Source organism: Saimiri boliviensis, chromosome 12, assembly GCF_048565385.1.
Source record: "Saimiri boliviensis isolate mSaiBol1 chromosome 12, mSaiBol1.pri, whole genome shotgun sequence".
Taxonomy (NCBI): domain Eukaryota; kingdom Metazoa; phylum Chordata; class Mammalia; order Primates; family Cebidae; genus Saimiri; species Saimiri boliviensis.
In genome coordinates, this window is record NC_133460.1 from 29,661,464 (window position 1) to 29,681,274 (window position 19,811).

The 19,811-nt window shown below is 45.2% G+C and overlaps 1 protein-coding gene across 2 annotated transcripts in view; it reads left to right on the forward strand.

Annotated features, from left to right (window-relative positions):
• Positions 1-19,811, forward strand: part of GRID1 (glutamate ionotropic receptor delta type subunit 1) — a 779,700-nt gene that overhangs the window by 745,656 nt on the left and 14,233 nt on the right. For both annotated transcript variants that reach the window (XM_039478468.2, XM_074382193.1), the window contains one exon: positions 13,574-13,740. In XM_039478468.2, coding sequence (XP_039334402.2) covers positions 13,574-13,740 — 167 coding nt within the window. The remainder of the gene's footprint in view (positions 1-13,573; positions 13,741-19,811) is intronic.

Consider the following 19,811-nt stretch of genomic DNA (forward strand, 5'->3'; position numbering starts at 1 on the left):
CAGCACAGTTCTTGTTGCCAGTTCCCAATAACCCTTTGTGGCTAAAGAGATATTAAGAGGAAGCTGCTTCAGATGGCAAAGCCACCTTGGCCTCAGGGTACAATTTCATGGGTCTCACTTAAACTTTATTTCAGCAAAGTCAAATGCTCAGTTAAGGCAACATAGCGTAGTGAATAGAGAATGGGATTTGAGTCTGAAAGAACTGGATTTGACACTTGCATCCATCTTTTGCCAGCTGTGAGATCTTGAAGAAATTAATGGGCTCCTGAATAATAAGACTAATAATACCAGATCTTACCAGATTTATTGTAAAGATCAGAAGTGATGTGAAAGGGCCGGGCATGGTGGCTCATGCCTGTAATCCCAGCCCTTTGGGAGACTGAGGCAGGTGGATCACTTGAGTTCAGGAGTTCAAGACCATCCTGGACAACGTGGTGAAACCCTAGTCTACTAAAAATACAAAAATTAATACACCATGGAATACTATACAGTCATAGAAAGGAAAATGATCACGTCCTTTGCAGGCACATGGCTGAACCTGGAAGCCATTATCCTGAGCAAACTAATACATGAACAGAAAACCAAACACTGCATATTCTCCCTCATAAGTGGGAGCTGAACGATGAGAACACATGGACACGAGTAGGGGAACAACACACACTGGGGCCTGTGGGTGGGGAGCAGAGGGAGGGCATCAGAATAAATAGCTAATGCATGCAGGGCTTAATACCTAGGTGATGGGTTGATAGGTGCAGCAAGCCACCATGGCACATGTTTACCTATGTAACAAACCTACACATCCTGCACATGTATCCCAGACCTTCAAATAAAATAAAATACCAAAATTAGCCTGGCACAGTGACACATGCCTGTAGTGTCAGCTACTCGGGAGGCTGAGGCACAAAAATCACTTGTTTCTGGGAGGTGGGGTTTGTAGTGAGCTGAGATCATGACACTGCACACCAGCATGTGCGACAGAGCAAGACTCCATCTCAAAACCACCATCACAACAACAACAAAAAAAAACACATTTTCAAAAAGGACTGGAGGGAAAGAGCACAATGACTTGCAAAGTATATTTTAACTTTACAGTTCTCAAAGGGTGGGCCTTGTTCTAACACCGCCAGCATCATTTGGAAACTCGTTAGAAATGTACATTCTTGGAATCTACTCCAGAGCTAATGAATCAGAAGCTGGGCAACAGGAAGGTTAGCAATCTGTGTTTTAACATGCCCTCCAGGTGATTCTCATGGCTTCTGAGTTTGAGAACATTTGCTTGAACAAATGGTGTCGTTGAATTTTAGAAACTGAGGCCAAGGGTGCTCACTGATGCTGTCCGTGAAGCCTCTGGATGAGACTTTGGGGTGGAGAAGGGTGGAGGGCAGAGCTGGACGGGCAAACAGGATGTGCCCCGTTCAGCAGCTCAGTCAAGCCAAGATCAAGCCTCCGGGTTTCCCAGGTTCTAGTTTTCATCACTTCATCTTTTATTAAGTCACTTTGCACATATTTACTTAGCACCAACTCCATGCCAGCCATCATTCTAAGGGAGCAAACAGGACATGCATGGTCGAGGAGCTTACAGTCTTCTCTGCGAGTGTGTGTGTGTGTGTGTGTGTGTGTGCGTATGTGTGTGCGTGGCGCACAGAGAGTATCTGCACAGTCCTGTTCCAGTGCCTTATGGGCTATTTGACCCCATGTATGTTTGTCATCTGTGTACCCCGAATTCATGTATTCTTAAGTTGTTTCAGTTCCCTGGAATGGCATTCTTCATTCTGTATTCTTTTCCCTTTGTAATCTATTTTGTATCTAGGCACACTAATTTACTCTTTCTTTTAGGTCATGCTTAATTTTTCCCATGGAATAACTCAGATTAGATTATTGTTTATCATGGTCTTTGTACAATTTAAAATTTTGACAAATCGTTAAAAATCAATGTGTCCCTTTTCCCTACTGACAAGTTGTTTATAGTCCCTAGTTTTGCTGATAGTGTACAATTTCAGATTTTGAGAAAGGAGGCATTGATTTTTTTAACTTAGGACTTTTCTTTTTCCTTTATACCAAACCAGCTTCATTTTTTCTTGGAAAGAAACCTTATTTTACTAGGACAATTTTTGGTGTACTAAATAAAACGATTCCTCCCAAAGTGCTGGAGGCCCCAAAAGGGAATGCAGCCCTAATGGCTCCGTAGGGTCAGATGCCATAGGCAGATGTCATTAACAAAAGTTTGACAAGAATCTGGCAGCAGAAGAGGGGAAAAAAAAGAAAAAAAAACAGCATGAGGACAGAGTCAGTCGCTTAGGGGGCTTAACTCAGCTCTTTGGGGCTTCTGATGCTGAACTTTTGATGTGGCAGAGAGGAAGGCCATTTGCAGTCAAGGAGATCCGAGGAGGAATTGAAGCTCTTCCAAGAGCTAATCCTGTGGCCTTGGGTACAGTTCTTTTTGAGCCTCAATTTCCCTGGGTGGAAAATATACACAATTTGGAGCATGGACGTTTATCCTGAACCTTCTAAGAAATTCAGGGAATGGAATTGATGGTAAGGGAAGAGAGTGGCTGGGAAAGCAAAAAGTAGAGTTCTCAAGATGTTCAGTGTTACTTTCCTTTAAAACTTGTTTTCAGTAGCCTTGGTCTCAACTCTATGGCTTCCTTTATTCCACTTATTACTCCAGTTCAACACCCTGGAGCCTTAATACTATCTTTCTTTCTAAACCTATGTTCAAGAGAAGATCAGAAATTATTTGACCCCCAGGTCTAAATCTTTACATCTTAACTTTAGCATGCATTAGGATAACAGTATTTTGGACCTCATTCCAAGAGTCTCTTATTTACTGAATCTTGGGATGGGACCTGATAATTTACATTTCCTGGAAGTTTTTCAGTGAGCTGATGCTGCTTGTCCAGAAAACACACTTTGAGAACCACTAATCTAGAGCATAGGCTGAGAATGCCAGAGCTGGAGAAGACTTTAGGAACCATCTACGTGCCTCTTCCATTTTTATAAATTGATATGAAATCAGTAATTGGGCCAAGACTGTGACCCAGCCTAGTGTAACAGTTTTTCTGATTTACTAGTCTGATGGTTGAGGACAAGTTCAAGTGTTATTTATTCCAAGGTAATGACATTGTCATCAGGATCCAAACTTTAAGCTATAGAATAATGCTGATAATGATTGTTAAGATGATGAGAATAATGTGTTGTTGTTTGAGTTTCTTCAATGCACCAGGCATTTTACACACTGTCTTTTCCTGTGACAAGTGTGTGAGGTGGGCGTGCTATTCCTGTCTTCTAGGTGAGGGCATTCAGCTCAGAGGGCTCAGCTAGCTGGCCAAGGATGCTACAGGAAGACATTGTCTGCCTTGTTCTTGCCATGCTCTCTATGAACTAGGATAGAAAATTCTGTAAGGAAGTTTAAAAATCAAAGGGCAGATAACATAAGATAAAAGACATTTCTGTTATTGTTGTTGCTGTTGTTAAGTTGTTTGAGTTTCTTACAAATTCTGGATATCTGTTCCTCCATTAAAAAGTGGCCAAAGGACATGAATAGACATTTTTCAAACAAAGACATACAAATGGCCGACAAGCATATGAAAAAATGCACAACATCTCTAGTCATCAGAGAAATGCAAATTAGACCCACAGTGAGAAATCATTTACACCAGTCAGAATCGCCATTATTAAAATGACAAAAAATAACAGATGTTAGCGAAGATGCAGAGAAAAGGGAATGATTCTATAATATTGGTGTGAAGGTAAATTACTACAACTTCTATGGAAAACAGTATGTAGATGTCCCAAAAAACTAAAAGTACAACTGCCCAGCAAACTCCCTGCTGGGTATCTATTCAAATAAAATATTATATCAAAAAAACCCTGCAGTTATATGTTTATAGCAGCTCTAGTCATAATAGCAAAGATATGGACTCAACCTGTTTCCATCAACAGTTGATTGGATAAAGAAAATGTGAAATGTGTGTGTGTGTGTGTGTGTGTGTGTGCGCACGCGTGTGTGTGTATTTATACAATGGAATATTATTCGGCCATTAAAAATAATAAAATCATGTCTTTTGCAGTACTGTGGATGGAACTGGAGGTCACTATCTTAAGTGAAATAATTCAAAAACAGAAAATCAAATACCACATGTCCTTACTTGTAAGTGGGGGCTAAATAATGTGTACACCTGGACATCGAGTGTGGAATAATAGGCGTTAGAGACTTGGAAAGGTGGGAGGGTGGGATGGGGGTAAGGGATGAGAAATTACATAAAGGGTACAATGTAGGCTATTTGGGTGGTGGTTACAATAAAATCCCAGACTTCATTACCATGCAATATATTCATGTAACAAACCTGCACTTGTACCCTTTAAATTTATACAAAGAAAAAAAAAAAAGAAACTCATGAGAAAAAGGCATTGGTGGCCTTTTTTGAAATGCAAAATTACTCTCATTCCCTCTACCCACTGCTGCGCTCCTCACTATTGACTATGTTACCCTGTACAACGATGGGACAGGCAGTCATTTGCAGAAATCCTGGCACATGGCCATTAGGAGCCATGTTCTACTGCTGTAGCCTGGGGACACCTCCATCCTCTCAGTTCTCCTGCCCAGATCATGGGCGGCCTCTCTTGGACTTCCATGACAAAGCTAAGGGCTGCCCTCATGTCTGTGCTCTACACGCCACACAATCCAGAAGACATCCTGCTGCCAGATGGCCTTTTCTGCCTTTTGGTTATGTCATCTCATTGTCCAGCTCCATCCTGTTCACTCTGGGCTGCAGCCAGCAGCCAAATTGACTTTGTGCCCTGTGGACCCTCAGGAAAACAGCTTTTTCAGTTATTGTGGAGAGTTCAGCTGCAATCTCTTTCCCCCTACACTGAGCCTGTCCTGGTTTGCCTCCTTTTGCTGGTCCAGAGTCTGATGCAGATAAAAAGTCTTTACCTTTCATTCTTTGGGTAGCGGGTTTCCTGGCAGCCTCCTAGCTGGGCCCACCAATGATCTGCCTCACAACCTCACATTATTTTAATTTTGCATCACCTCTCTCCATTGTTTTCTCTTTAGTGATGGGCTCTTCATTTCCAGCTGAAGGCTCACTTTTTCTGAACCCTTCATAGTTCTCCAGCAGCTTGGTACCTGAGTCCTCTTCTCTGCTGCCTCCCTGGGGGCAGTGGTGCTCACAATCATACACACACTCATACACACACTCACATGTAAACAAACTCATCATCCTGCACACATTTATACAATTCTCACATGTATACTCACACACCTTCACACACACATATTCCCTCACACTTACACATGTGCACACACTCACATAATTCTCACACCCTCACATACATTCACACACAAACACAGTCATGCACATACATTATTTGAACATGTACACACACACCCATACTCACACTCACATATTCCCATGTACACATACACATGAGTACATACCTGTGCACGCTACTATGTATTATCGAATGCACACCCACCCACCCATACGATCTCATGTGCATCCACACATCCACAACTATGCACACACATCTCCCTCACTCTTATATATAAGGCACATACACAATTCTCACACACACAAATACACACTCACATACACTCACACTCTCCTGCATGCACATACACTCGTGCATACATACTGCATTCTCACACAGTGTGTTGCTGACTTGCTGAAGGTGGTGGAGTGACTGGCAGGAGGGGAGTAGGTGGAGGAAAAATGCTTCAATCACAGCTGACAGATGGATCTCCTGACCATCTGGAAACTGAAGGAAGGAGGAGGAAATGGAACTCACATTGAGCCCTCATGCTGTGCCATGCACAGTGTTTTGCCTTCAGGAATTTCCCACTCACAACCATCCTTTTAGGAAACAATTCTTAGCCCCTGAGACAGTAGGGTCACTGGGGAGCTGGGCTGTGACAATGGGCACCCTGCTTTTTCTACTGCACTGTGCACAAGGAAGGAGGCTGAGCCTCTACAGTCACCCTCAATATCCACAGTCACAAAAGGTGAGGCTTGTCAGGCTGCAGGAAACATAGGCAGCACAGAGACGTTTAAAACCAACAAAAGCCACCTATGATGGCACCTCCCAGAAATGACCATGACTTATATTTGGTACTTACTTTTGATTCTTCACAAACATAAAGTTTTACATAATAATTTAAGAGGAGGTCACAATGTCAATACTCTAGTGTAACAGATTCTTTTTCTGCTAAACAACGTAAGACTATCATTTATTCACCACTTACCATATGTCAAGCAAGATCCTAAACACAACACACATATTGAGGAATTCAGTCCTCATCAGGACTCTGTGAGGTAGGGACCAATTTGTATCCAGTGGAACTGAGACTCAGAAATGTTAAGTAATTTGCCTGTACCAGCAGCAAGCAACGGAGCTGGGATTTAAACTCAAACAGTTGGACTCAGTAACCCAGGCTGGTAGGCTGGTTCACAGCTGGGGGATGCCTCTTTTTTCCCATGGAAATTTTCCTTAACAATCAATGCTCTTTGAAAACACCCTATTACTGGTAACATAATGTTCCATCGTCTAGTACTATCATTATCTAGCTGATTCTCAGTTATTGAGCATTTAGGTCATTTTCAACTTTTAACCAGTTTAAACAGTGTTGCCTTGAAAAAAATCTTTATGCAAACATTTTTTGAAAATGGAATAATTCCTTAGGATAAGTCCCACGGGGTAGAATTACTGCATATACACATTTTAAAAACATTCGATTCTCCCCACCAAATTGCCATTCCAGAAATATCATGCCAGCCACACTCCCACTAGCAGACTGCAAATTGTCTTTTTCTCTGCAGATGGTCTGGGTTTTTACTGTTGCATCTAATTTGGCATGGTGCATACATAATACAGGTATCACTGTAGCCAGGGTTTAGGCTGCATGTGGTGATGTGTTGCCGTTGTATGAACATGACTATAGGAACTAAAACTTGGGATTCTTGAGAAGGCTGAGCTCTGCTTTGTCAGAATAAATGGTGGCTGCAAGCAGAGGCAGAATGCACTCTGTATGGGTGGTGAATACATGTGAGAATGTGTCAAGTTTCCAAAGAGTCCCTGATGTACAGAGAAGGGGCAGACCCCATGTCCTCCCTTCTTCCAGAGTTTCAGTGACTCCATAAACTACTTCTGTTTCTAAAGCTAGGGAAAGACAGGCATTGCCATTTCTGTGTGATCTGTCACCAGCAATGTTCCCTGGGAAGGGGTCCAAGAGCAAAGACAGCAGGTGAATTTTCCCTAGTCCATTCTTCATGAGTCCAACCAGGGCAGAGGAGACAGCACAGACTTCTTTGGAGCCAGATGTAACTCAAGTTGACATGGCTCCACTATTCATAATTCAGGCTTGTTTGGGACACGTCACTTAATTTTTCTGAGCCTCAGTTTCTTTGTCTGTAAATAGAGTGGAATCTTCTGCCCTTGAGAATTAGTTCATGGATAAAAAGGGGATCAGTTTTCTGAAGGCCTTGGTACCCAGTGGGTGCCCCACACCTACTTTGCACCTGGCACAAGGGGTGCCTGGCTTCCTTCTGTGCACCTTCCTGATAGCACTTCTGACTGGTGTTTGCAGCACCAGCATTCTCATTTGGGGGAGCAGTATGGCTGCTTGTCCGTTTCCAAAGCATTTAGGATGGAATGGAATAGCATGATGAGGTTCTTGCCTTGAAGGCTGATATCTGCAAAAGGTTGTGCTCCAAGTGAGTTCTAAAAGGGGTGGAGCAACTGAAGGCAATGCAGTCTCATTTTACTGCCAGTGTGAAGTCATGGAATACAAGCAAGTCATCCAATATCCCAGCTCACTTGTGGCTTTGTTTATAGGGCCCAAGCTTCTTCCAGCAAATAGAGGCCAATCATATTCCTCTAAATGTTAGGGAGGATGCTGTAAGTGTTACAGCCAGACTCCCTCGCCACGTCTATTTTTTTTTTTCCTTTTGTGACACTCCAGTTCAGGTTGACTGAGAAGGGAATGTGTTTGCTAAGACATTTGCTGGAAGACAAGGCTGGGTGGTCTCTCTAGCTGCTGTGGTCCTGAAATCCAGGGATGGATGCTCACATGCTTTTGACTTTTTCTCAGGCCAAGATGTTCTTCCTCCTTTCTGTAAAGTTCCTGCCTCTGTTTTTTTGTTTTTTTGTTTTTTTGTTTTGTCTAGACCATGTTTGTTTGCTTGTTTTTCTTTTAGGGAAAGGGGAGAATGAACTGAAGCAAAATGTTTAGAAGTAGGCCAAAAATGTCAAGGAGGCTTTCCCAAGTGCTTGAGTATTACCAGGGAGCCAGTGCCCTGGAGAGGTGTGAGAGCTCTCCCAGGCCTTTGTGTCCTGTTGATGGGCCAGGGCACTTCCCCAGTAGAGCCAGGGACACATGGGGGATGCAGATTGGATTGGGTGTGTGTCGTGTGTGATAGTAAAAACAGTGAAGCAAGGTTAAATAAAGATAGCACTTTCACCCACTTGTCTAGAAAATCATTACTCATCCCACTCCATTAGGTGATGATCTGTCTTTTAGAATATTACATTTCACACATATACACAGCAGCAATAAATACTGTATCTATCAATAATGATCATTCTATTTTTTTCTGCTACTTTCCTTAAGTATTCCTGTGTGTGTGTGTGTGTGTGTGTGTGTGTGTGTTTAGTGTTTCTTCAGTCTTTATATTACTATTTGCTACATAAGATGCTATCACATTTATGAACCATAATTTATTAAAGTATTTCCCTAATAGTAAATATTTAAACTGTATGTTTACTTTAGAGTCAGCTCTTGATTTAAAATATTTGTCATGGATTTTAGATACATTTAGGTTACTTTTTCAGTTAAAACCCAACTTGCAAAGGTTAAAGATGTGAGCAGCTCTAAACATTTGTGTTCTGTATTTTTGTATTACTCTCCAAAGGATTGCATCATTTTGTGAGGCCTATAACCATGAAGGATTACATGCATTTTTTCACAATCTCTTTACCACTAGATATTACCAATTTTTTAAAAAGCACTGTGTAAGTGGCCAAATTACATTTCTAGGCCATATGTCCTAGAAATGTAATTTGGCCACTTACACTTATTAGTTTTCAGACCTCTGCTTTCTTGCATGATCTGCAAATATGTTTCAAAACTCCTGGAAGAAACCTGTGCTGGATAACCAGGACCCCAGAACTAGTCCTGAGGGCTCTCTGGGGTCAAAAGGGCCTGGAGAGTTGGATGTCTATGCCCACCTAGGCTCTGCAGAGAGCTGAAGGTTTGGAGCAAGCTCGGCTGTATCCACAGCCTTGTCTCCAGCCTACCTTTCCACCAGCCTTATTCTAAGGCATTGATCCATGGTGAGTCAGCGACTGGAAATTAAGAATGCATTTAATATTATAAATTAGCTAGCCAAATAAAGATAATTTAACCCATTGAAAGGTGAAATACAATGTTTGTTTTTGTTTTGTTTTAATAGCAGAACTAAAATCGGAGGCATCCCTTTCACCTTTTCGGCATTATGAGATAGATGCCAATGATCTATTTGCAAACAGCTCACCAGCTATCATGCCTGTTCTGACATTATTCTCCTCAACTCCCCATGGCCACCTGGAAGTAGGGACAAGACAGTACTGGGAGACACAGGAAGAAGGAGTTGGTCTGAACAGGAAGTGGCAAAAATAGCAGATCTAATATCTATTGTGACATTTGGTCAAGGGTCACCTGTAGGGAGGTGGCTGGGTTTACCCTCTTTCCTCTACAAGCACCAGACACAGCACAAGGTTGAGAGGAAGCTAGATTCCTGCCTATGCTCTGTGTTTTCCGAGCCTGAAAAACATCCTCAACAGAGATGAGTTCATATAAATAGGAAATGACAAAGCCCTCTAATGTGAGAGGTCTATGAAATGGAGGTAAAGGGATGGAGAGTGGCGAGAAAGGGGTGGACATGTTTTCCTAGTAGAACTAGAGGATAGATAAGAAGCTGCACCCACAGAGGAGGGGGCTGAACCTAGGAGCGGGATTAGGGGAAATGCTAAGACTCAGGGTAGGAGGACGGTGAGCTTGCAATGGGAGAGGCAAGGAAGAGAGGAGATGCTTGGCTCTCCCAGAGGCTGATGCTGGATATATTCGGAATCCCCCCACATAGTGGGGAAGCCAGACCTGTCAATAAAGTAGCACAGAATAAGGGATGGATTCGTCACTTTTAGGGGCTACATGCAAAACTGGTTCTGACCCTACAGGGAAGAAGCAAAGCTTAGAGTTTCTGTGGGGCAGGATGGAGCTCATTCTGCAAGGGGACAAGGAGAGAGTCTGTATGAAGACAAGAGGGCCATGATGGGTGGGATATTTTGACTTCTTAGAGCTGGAATCTGCAATGTTCCTGACAGCATGGTCAGACCTAAGAAGCCTTATGTCTCAGACAGGCTCTCTGACACACTGGGAATTGGAGAGACAACTGCAAGGTCCAGTAAGTTCTCCTGGAAATAGAAGAACTTGGGAACCCAAGGAAATATGTCAGTACTGCCTTTTACTCAGAATGGGGCTGAAAGAGAAGGGCTGAGAAAGCTCTGGGATACCAAGGAAGTGAAGATGACATTTTAGGAATGGAGGGTATTTCATAAGGACAGAGCTGGAATCTGGCCTGTCCTGCCACTGTTGGAGCTTCTGATTTGATCCTGTCAGGGCCTTGTCCTTAAAGCGTCCTTCCCCATGCACAGGGAGCTCTGGGCATGTACTCGTGCTTGATATTCTCACCAGTACTTGGAGGCACTGAAGTCAAGGCCATTTCCTGTGCTCACCCTGAGCAGGGCTCAGTCAAGTTCTAAGTAGAAATAGCAAATGGATAAGATTTACCACAGTTCATCCTCCTCTCTTTCTCATCTCCACAGTTAACACTCCCCTACGTTTCCATAATATCACAGTCCCCTGGCATTAGATTTTTCTGCCTTCTCCAAGGGTGACCCCCCCGATCTGAGAGATAAGCCCATGCCATGACCAGGAAGCTTGTCCTGGAGCCCACCTCCGGCTCCCATCGCAAAAAGTGGCACAGCACCCTCTCCAGGTGCTCCTGCATTGGCGTTTTCAGGCAGATTCAGGACCCAGCCACGTGCTTCCTCTAGCAGACACAAGAAATATATTGGAGGCCTGGCAACGTGGCGTGCCCCTGTAGTCCCAACAACTCAGGATGCTGAAGCAGGATGATTGCTTGAGCCCAGGAGTTTAAGTTCAGCCTGGACAACATAGCCAGACTGTCTATATTTATAAATAAATAAATATAATGATGAACTGAGTCCCTGTTTACAAATAGGCAAATAGGGAGGTGGAGTGTTCAGCAGGTCCAGAAGGGTGACTCCCACTGTCTCCTCTCCACTTCCTTCCTGGTTAGTAGGGATTTGAGGCTGAGCCATTGCCAGCATCCCTTCTGGATGTCCCTCCTTCTCAGCTTAGGCCAGAACAGTATAAATGCAGCTGCTTCCATGCAGCTGTGCTCACCTGTCCTTAAGGCCAAACTAAGTCACAAATGCCTGTGGCTTCAAGGAAGCCAAGTGCCCCATTAGAGTGGCCACACCAGGCATTTCTTGGAGTCCCTTTCCACTCTCTCTAAGCCAGCATATTTTGTTTTCATTCTTGGAGCATCACTTGAAATGTAGAAACACACCTGGTCTTAATTCTTCCCTCAACATGACATGCCCTTTTGAAATTGTACAAATAACAATGTCTGATTGTCACGTTCAATTGCAAGCATTGACGTGAAATGCTCCAAAACCTGACTGAAGCCAAATATTAGGTCATAAGTCAATATTTTGCTGAGAAACTTGGTTACTAAGAGGTTGAAAATGTGTATCTTTTTGTGAGAAAAGTTGTTTGCCAGCAGGAAAAAATTTCAAGGACTGTTATCTTCCTACATGGAAGGAGAGAAATGTGTGTAATTTTGCAACCTGGGTCAGGGTCTTTTAGGACTTCTGGAATTGGATTGGTTGAGGAATGAGGTCTTGGTGTAATATTTGGATCGCTCCCTGAGGTGGAAGTCAATGAGTGGCACAGGTGTCATTTCTTACACGGTCATTGGGCAAAATTATCTGAATGTCTGGGAGCAGGCTCTTCCCACTGCAGGAGGTCACACTCTGCCCACAAATCCTTCTAACGGAGAACTTCTGACAAGGAAATGAGCCGTCGTGGGCCATGGGCACTTGGAGCCTTGAAAGAAATAAAATATTGACTAACTTCATCTAAGTAGCTATGGCACTCTTTGGAAAGTCTCAGTGGACATGAAGACTCAACTGAAGAAAGGCAGGCGGCAGGGACAACACCCTCAACAATGCCAGGAAGCCTGTAGCCTGCCAGCATGGCCTGTTACCATCCAGGATGTTTCAATGCTGTCACTAAGCCCATAACGAGGCCCCCTTCATCATCTAGTGCGAGCTATGATACAAAGGAAAGAGGTGGCAGAGAGGTGTCTCTGTGTCCACTAGAGCATCAAAGCCAGGCACTTTGCTGCATTAACAACATTCTACTTTATTTTAAGATGTCCAAGTGACAGCGTCAAGTTTGCATCTCCTTCCAAAAAGTCAAGCGGCTTGCATTTGCTCCGAGTGCCGAAACTCCAGGCCAAGTTCGAATTGTGGTTCGGGTTAGAAGAGAACCTCTGCTGTGGTTGTGTGTGACAGAGCAGGACTTTAGCTGTGGCTGCAAGAAAATTCCTGATGAAAGAATCTGTCACCACGGCACTGATGTGGAAACAGTGACACCAGAAACCACCTGCATGGGCATATATATGTTCACATGTCTGTGTACAAATATATATGCATGTGTGTGCATGAATATGTGCACACATATTTATAGGTGCATGTATGTGTGTATTACACACATGGACGTGCACGTACACAGGCATATGTGTGTGCACGCATGGGAGTATGTGTGCAGGCATGTGTATACCTTCATGTGTGGGCAGTAAAAGACAAGTGGCAGAAGGCTGGCATGTTACCATAACAGTCAAGCCCTGTCCGTAATGGATTTTTCTCCAAGCACAGAAGCCTCTAGACATGTGCTTCTGCTTGATATTAAGTCGCCATTACTCTGGGGCACTGAACTCATGGCCATTTTCCACACTGACCCTAAGCAGAGCTCAGTCCAGTTCTAAGTCAAAGTATCAAGTGGATAAGTTTGCCACAGTCCTGTTCTCCCCTATTCCTCATCCCTAACTGTTATGCTCCCCAACATTTCTGATCTGAGAATCTCAGTCACCTGGCATTGGATTTTCTGCACTCTCCAAGGCTCAGCCCTCTAATCAGAAACAGAGGCCATGACACTGTGACCAGGAAGCTGATCTTAGAGCCCGTCTCTAGCTCCTCATCCCCTCCCCTTTCCATGAGATGTTTTGTGGCTGGCTTGCACGTCTTTTGTGTCTAGTCAAAGTGAGTGGCCTCAAACAAAGCTGGCATTTGTAGGCCAGAAAACAGTAGCAGAGTTGCTGTGCTCTCTGGTAGGTAGGAAGACCATTGAGGATGGGTCCATCAAATCCCACCATCAAGATGGCTCGCCGGTCAAAGCTGACACAGCTGGCCAGGCCTGCCTGACTTCATGGTAATTTTGATCTTTCAGGCAAAAAAGGGGAACTACGCTTTCCTGTGGGATGTGGCCGTGGTGGAATACGCAGCCCTGACGGATGACGACTGCTCGGTGACTGTCATTGGCAACAGCATCAGCAGCAAGGGTTACGGGATCGCCCTGCAGCACGGCAGCCCCTACAGGGACCTCTTCTCCCAGAGGTAGGCATGGGTAGCCAGGGGCTCCAGCTGCCTCAGGACTCTAGTGGTCGAGGGTGGGAGAATAACTTCTTAGATGATAAGAGCCAATGCAAACTCCTTTGTTCATCCCATTTTCCTAAGCACCTACTATGTCCCACTGCTTCCTCCTCTCTCACCCTCAGACCCTATGGAAGTATATGGCCCTGCCAGGAAGGCTCAGGTCTGTGGGATCTCTGATTTGAAAAGGCAATGCCAGCACAGGGCATATTAGCATGTGGGAAGGACATTCTCAGGATGCTAGGGTAGAAGTGGCAGAGAGGGGCATCTCACCAGACCCAGGATACCTGGGAGGACTTCCTAGAGGAGGGGACACCTGAGGCCTGAAGAATGAGGAGGAGTTAGCCAGAAAAATGAATAATTAGCAGGATCTGATCAGGCCCTACTAATCACTTTTAAAGAGAAATATATCTATAAAGTGGGAATAGTCAATGTGAAGACTAAAAAAAGTAGGGTTAGAGAAGCAGAATGTCTCCATATTTATTTGCATGTGGCTGGAGGGGGGCTCTGATTATAAGGCAGAAGTTTCCTGGTCCAAGGAGATGCTGTCTGCTGGGGCCAAGAAGGGACATGGCCTTAACCAGAAAGGGTGGCCTTTTTCCAGTAGTCAGCCTGTGAACAGGTGCTCCTGTCCCCAAGGTGTCTAAGCCTTGGGCCATCTTCTTGCACATCTGTGAAGGGCATTTCTCTGGGTGAAGAGATGAATCTGCAGAGCCAAGTGAAGAAACTCTCGGAGCAGGCTCTGCCTGAGTCCGCCCAAATCCAATATGAGGCAGAAGCATTTGAATAAAAAGGCTGCCATCGTGCCAGGCTCAGGGGCAACCCTTGTCAACTGATGAACGCTTGAATTTCAGCACTAAGGAACTTCTGCTTGGAGAGATGAGAGTCCTTATAAACCATTTCTCTAACATCCCACAGTTCAGAGGAGGTAACTAGGAAATCCAAGGTCACTGAGCCAGCTGCTGGCAGAGCTGGGAGTAGAATCCATGTCTTCTGAGCCCTGGTGCTGTGCCCATGTTGCTGCTGGATCTCCAAGCCTCACCACCACCCTTCTCCCACACTCTAGATGTCCAGATTGGGCCCTTCTGCTCATGAGTAACTGAGCCTCAGCCCCATTAAGGGAAGGCTAATGAGGAGGGCCTGCAACCAGTCCGTTCAGTGACTTGTTTGCAAAACTGAGGGAAAGAGTAGGGCTAATTAAGGTAAATGAGGCTTTTGGATTTTCTCTTAAATTTAATCAGGTATACATTCTGTTCCTCCCTCTGCTCTCTGGAGCAGAGAGAGATGGCGAGAAGGAAGGAGGAATAGTGATTTATCAATTGTTCAGATTAAATACATAAAGAAAGAATGGCTTCTCTCCAGGATTTATAACACTTTGGTGTTCTTGAGGTTCACACCAGTTGGTTTTCCGAGATGGGAGGCTCAGGGTGATTCCACAGACCATCAACCTCTGAGCATCTCTCTAGAACAGATGGTAAGAGAGCCCATGGGGCCAATCAAGACTGCTAATGTGCCCCAAGACAGTGCTCACGGAAGCACAGGGCCCCAGCGAAGAAAGGTTAGAGTCCCTATGTGCTCACACTGCTCAGATGGCTCCTGAGAGTCTGCTCAAGTGAACACTGACACACTGGAGAGAAGAGGCAGCAGACGTCAGTCCGGGAGCCCTGGTGTCTGCTGGATTGATGAATGGAGTCAGAGCAGAGGGAGCTCCAGTTAGGTCAGCGCAGAACCTGAGATTATTCAACCTGAGGAAGGTGGAGATGAGTGGGGAGGGGTGTGGCTGTCCACCTTCAATATCGTAAGCCTTGCTGGGGGCAGACGGAGTGAGATGTCCTTTGTGTGGCTTCAGAGGACCAGAGCCATGGCCAGCTTGACGTGTGTGACCCCAGAGACCAGGCTTTCTGGAACAGGCCTGCCCATTACCTGCCCACTCACTGACCGTGTGGTCCCTATGCAAAACCTCCCAACAGAGACCCCATGGGCTGCTCTCCCGACTCCAGTAGTCACCATAATCAGATGTGACTAGTCCAGCTTCCATGTCATTTTGGCAAGTAGTGATTGATTACTATTTGCTTTCATCGGAAGACATGTGCTCTGTGATTATAAGGAAACATCACCAGTGGCCTGTGCTGGCCTCCCGCAGTTTCCTGATCTTCCTGCGTGGTACAGTTCCCCCTGGGCTGGAATTATCCCCTGAGTGGGGACGCTTAGACTTCAGGTTGTCAACTTACTGCTGCCAGGATTTCTTTAAAAGGATCTGTTGGGCCGCGTGTGGTGGCTCCCTGCACTCTGGGAGGCTGAGGCAGGCAGATCACTTGAGGCCAGGGGAAGATCACTTGAGACCAGCCTGGCCAACATAGCAAAACCCTGTCTTTACTAAAAATGCAAAAAATTGGGTGGGTGTGGTGGCACACATCTGTAATCCCAGCTACTTGGGAGGCTAAGGCATGAAAATCGCTTGAACCCAGAAAGCAGAGGTTGCAGTGAGCTGAGATCATGCCACTGCACTCCAGCCTGGGTGACAGAAGGAGACCCTGTTTTCAAAGAAAAAAAAGAGGCTTTGTTGTATGGTCCATACAGAACTGTGAGCTGCCCCTAGCTAGGGCATGCTTCAGAAGACTGAAGGGATAGGTCCTGAGAGCAATGCCTCATGCCATTTGCGGAAAACAGGTCCTGGTATATAAATGGTAGGTCCCAGCCTTACGTGGAACTGCTGTAATTGTCTTTCCCTTCATCCTGGGAACTAAACTATTCCCTTAAATAAAGATACACTCCTTTGCTTTGGCAGAGGATAGGATGTGGATGTATGTGCGTGTGTGGCAGGGCTTATGTGCTATAAACAGGCCTGCAGACCACAGCATGCAGAGTGGGCATTCAATAAATGTTTAGCATCTTAATAGCCATTTATTGAGCACCTACTGTGTAGCAGGCGCCACAGCTATTGAATAGAAAAAAGCACCTGCAATTATATCTGTCTGGAAAATAGAACAACTGGCTTCAGGAAGTGGCTATTATCACTCTGGCTTACTCGTAAGTGGGAGTGTGGATTATTATGGTGTGCATTAGTTTAGCCTCATTCTCAAAGTCATTTGTGCCCAGGACTTGTTTTATCTTTCTCTGTCCCATCCATATTAAAATTTCCTTTTCTGTTTGTTTAGGTTTTTTTTTTTTTGTTTTATGGCATACTTTTCTATAAATTGCCTTACTATCTTTCTGGGATAAGATTGGGTATAAAAAATGCATACAATTATAGGGAGCAGGAGGAATAAAAGGTCAGCCAGTTTAAGCAACTTGCCTAACATTGCACAGGGTATGCCTAATGAGTGGAGAAGTGGGGATCTGACCCCACAACTGCCATCTGGCCAGAGCCTCACTATTCCTTAGAATGATGAGGCTGGTCCTGGGAGAACAGCCTGCTGTTCTGGAAAGAGCATGGCCTCCTGAGTCAGAATGACCCAGCTCTGATGAGCAGCATCGCCACTTTCTAACTGCAACAGTGGGCAAGTCATCTAGATTCTGAGCTCTAGGTCTTCGAGATGTAAAATAGATGTAATAAGAACCACTTTGCAGGCTGTTATGAGGATTCAAACAGTGTAAAATGATCAGCTCCTACTGTGTCCTCAATAAAAGGTCGCTCATGTCAGTGCTGGCAGGATAAAGCTACTGGTCAATGTGGCCATCAGACTGACGACTACTAACCCGCTTTTATGGAGCTCCGATTACTGGCTGGATCTCAAGCGAACTGTCTGTATGTGTTCCCTCTTCTCATTTTGTCACAATATCCTGTGAGGTAGGTGCATTTATTATAACCTCAGGCTTTCGTGATGAGAAAGCTAAATTTTAGAGGCTCTGAGCCTGGATTTGAATGGATATCCATGAACGTGAAGCTCTGCTGTCTATCCGTGGCCAGCTAGTTGTTCAACTCCTGACCTCCTGAAAGGCCCTGTGGTCCTGCACATCTGTCCCTGGGGTTCCTGTAACTGCCAGGAGGCTTAACTCCCTCACCCCTACCAGCAGATACTTATTAAGGCCAATGAACAGGCAGACATGCAGACACAGAGTTGGCCCGACACGATCGGAGCCATGTGAGGTGGTGCAATACTGCGGCTGCCCAGTTCAACAGGCCACATGCCATGAGAGAGGTCTGCAGTGCTCCAGGGCAATCTAAGCATGACCCCAAACCATATAAATGCACATGTATCTTAACAACCAAGTCCCTGAATGCACAGCCACATTCTGTGTCTTACATGCTGATCAGTGCCCTGAGCACTTAATGGACATTATATCAATATCTAACCACAGCCATCTTAGTCAAGTTTTCATTACTCAGTCAGTACACTAGTTTATTGACACAACAGACATCTACTGATAGCCTTAGTGGTGCCAGCCACTGTGCTTACTCAGGGAAAACAGAGCTCCTGTCCTGAAGGATCTGCTCATCCAAGTGGGGGTCAGCAGTTTATGTTGCAAAGATGAAAACACTGAGCTTCAGTAGAGGCAAGTCTCTGGTCCAGATGAGGTCTGGTGCCTCCAAAGCCTATCTCTGCACTGGAGTAAGCCATTCCCAGCCATCAGGAGGCCATGCTGTGCCGGGCCCATGATGCTGCCAGGTCTTGGGACCCTCTCAGGGCTGTGGCTCTTGTCTCAACCAGACACAAGCCCATGGCGGGGCGGATTGAGCACAGCCTCAGGTCTGTGTTCACAGCTAACCTGCAGTGCTGGTCCAGGGTAGAGATCACACACCCTGTCCAGTGGGCAGAGACCTTCTCCCAGCTATAAACACCTGCTGCTCTGTAACTACACACACCCGGAGAACTCAGAGGGATCTCTACAGATGTTATCAGTCAAATATGTCACCATGGGTCAGGCTTAAAGAGCTCCACTCCCCAGTGGAAAAGCTTGGGTGTTTGAGGTCTGGGTGCTACAAGCTACCACTGGCTCTCTCTAACAGATTTCTGGGTTCCAGACAAAATACCACAACCAAAGAAAACCACAATGAGGAATATAGAAGCAGCATGGGTTGTCCCACCATGATGAAATCGAGAGCCCTCAGAGCCTCTTAGTGCCCGTGTTCTGGGCTCTGCCTTCTTCTTTGTTGTCACCTGACACCTGCTCCCGTACCACCCAATAGCCTTGTCAGCCATTTTTCCACTTAAACATCCTAAGTGCTATCCCAGACTTTCACATGGGGTGTTAGTCTCAGGAAGGTTCTTCCTCCCCATAGTTGAAAGCCAACCCTTGCAGCCTCAGAATGACCGTGGCAAGACATTTCACCTCTCTGTGCCTTGATTTCCTTCTCAGTAAAATGGGAAAATAGGAAGAACCATCTCAAAGAGTTGGCATGAAAATGAGGATTCAACACCATTTACCAAGCATGGAAGGTACTCCTTGGCACGTAGAACATGCTAGACCCATGTGAGCTGTTTTATGATTAGTCATACTTCAAGCTTCCCCTTACCTTCTGGCTCCTCAGTGAAGATTTCTGCAATCCTCCCGTGGACACTACCCACCACGTGCTATTTCCTAGAAACTCTACTTTGATTTGTTGTGTTTATCGCAGCTCTGTCTGCACTTTGATTGAGCTAATTGTTTTAGGGTCAGTGTTTGTATCTCTAGACCATAAACTTAGCAGTGCTGAACATCATTGTAGACAAAGCACAGGAGGCCCTCAAATCAAATGCTTGAATGAATGACTTGGTGAATCCCAGTGGGAGAGACTTAGGCTATAGTAATGAAACTTCAGAAAAAAGCGTTTTCATGATCAGGAATATCCTAAGTAGGCAAGCTAAATGTTTGCCTCTTTCATTTCTGTATTTCCCAGTTTTATCCTGAGCTCTTGCCGCAGAGTCCCTGTGATGGACCTTATGTGATTTGCTGTTAGATTTCATCCTTGGGCAGTGGGATGGGGTGGGAGAGGGCAGGGGGGCGCTGGGGAGGGGAGTGACAAAACCTAATGTGTGTGGGGAATAGCACTTTACCTGCAGTGTGGAGAATGGACTGGGAAGAGAAGAGCTAAGGCAGAAAGCTGCTAGGAT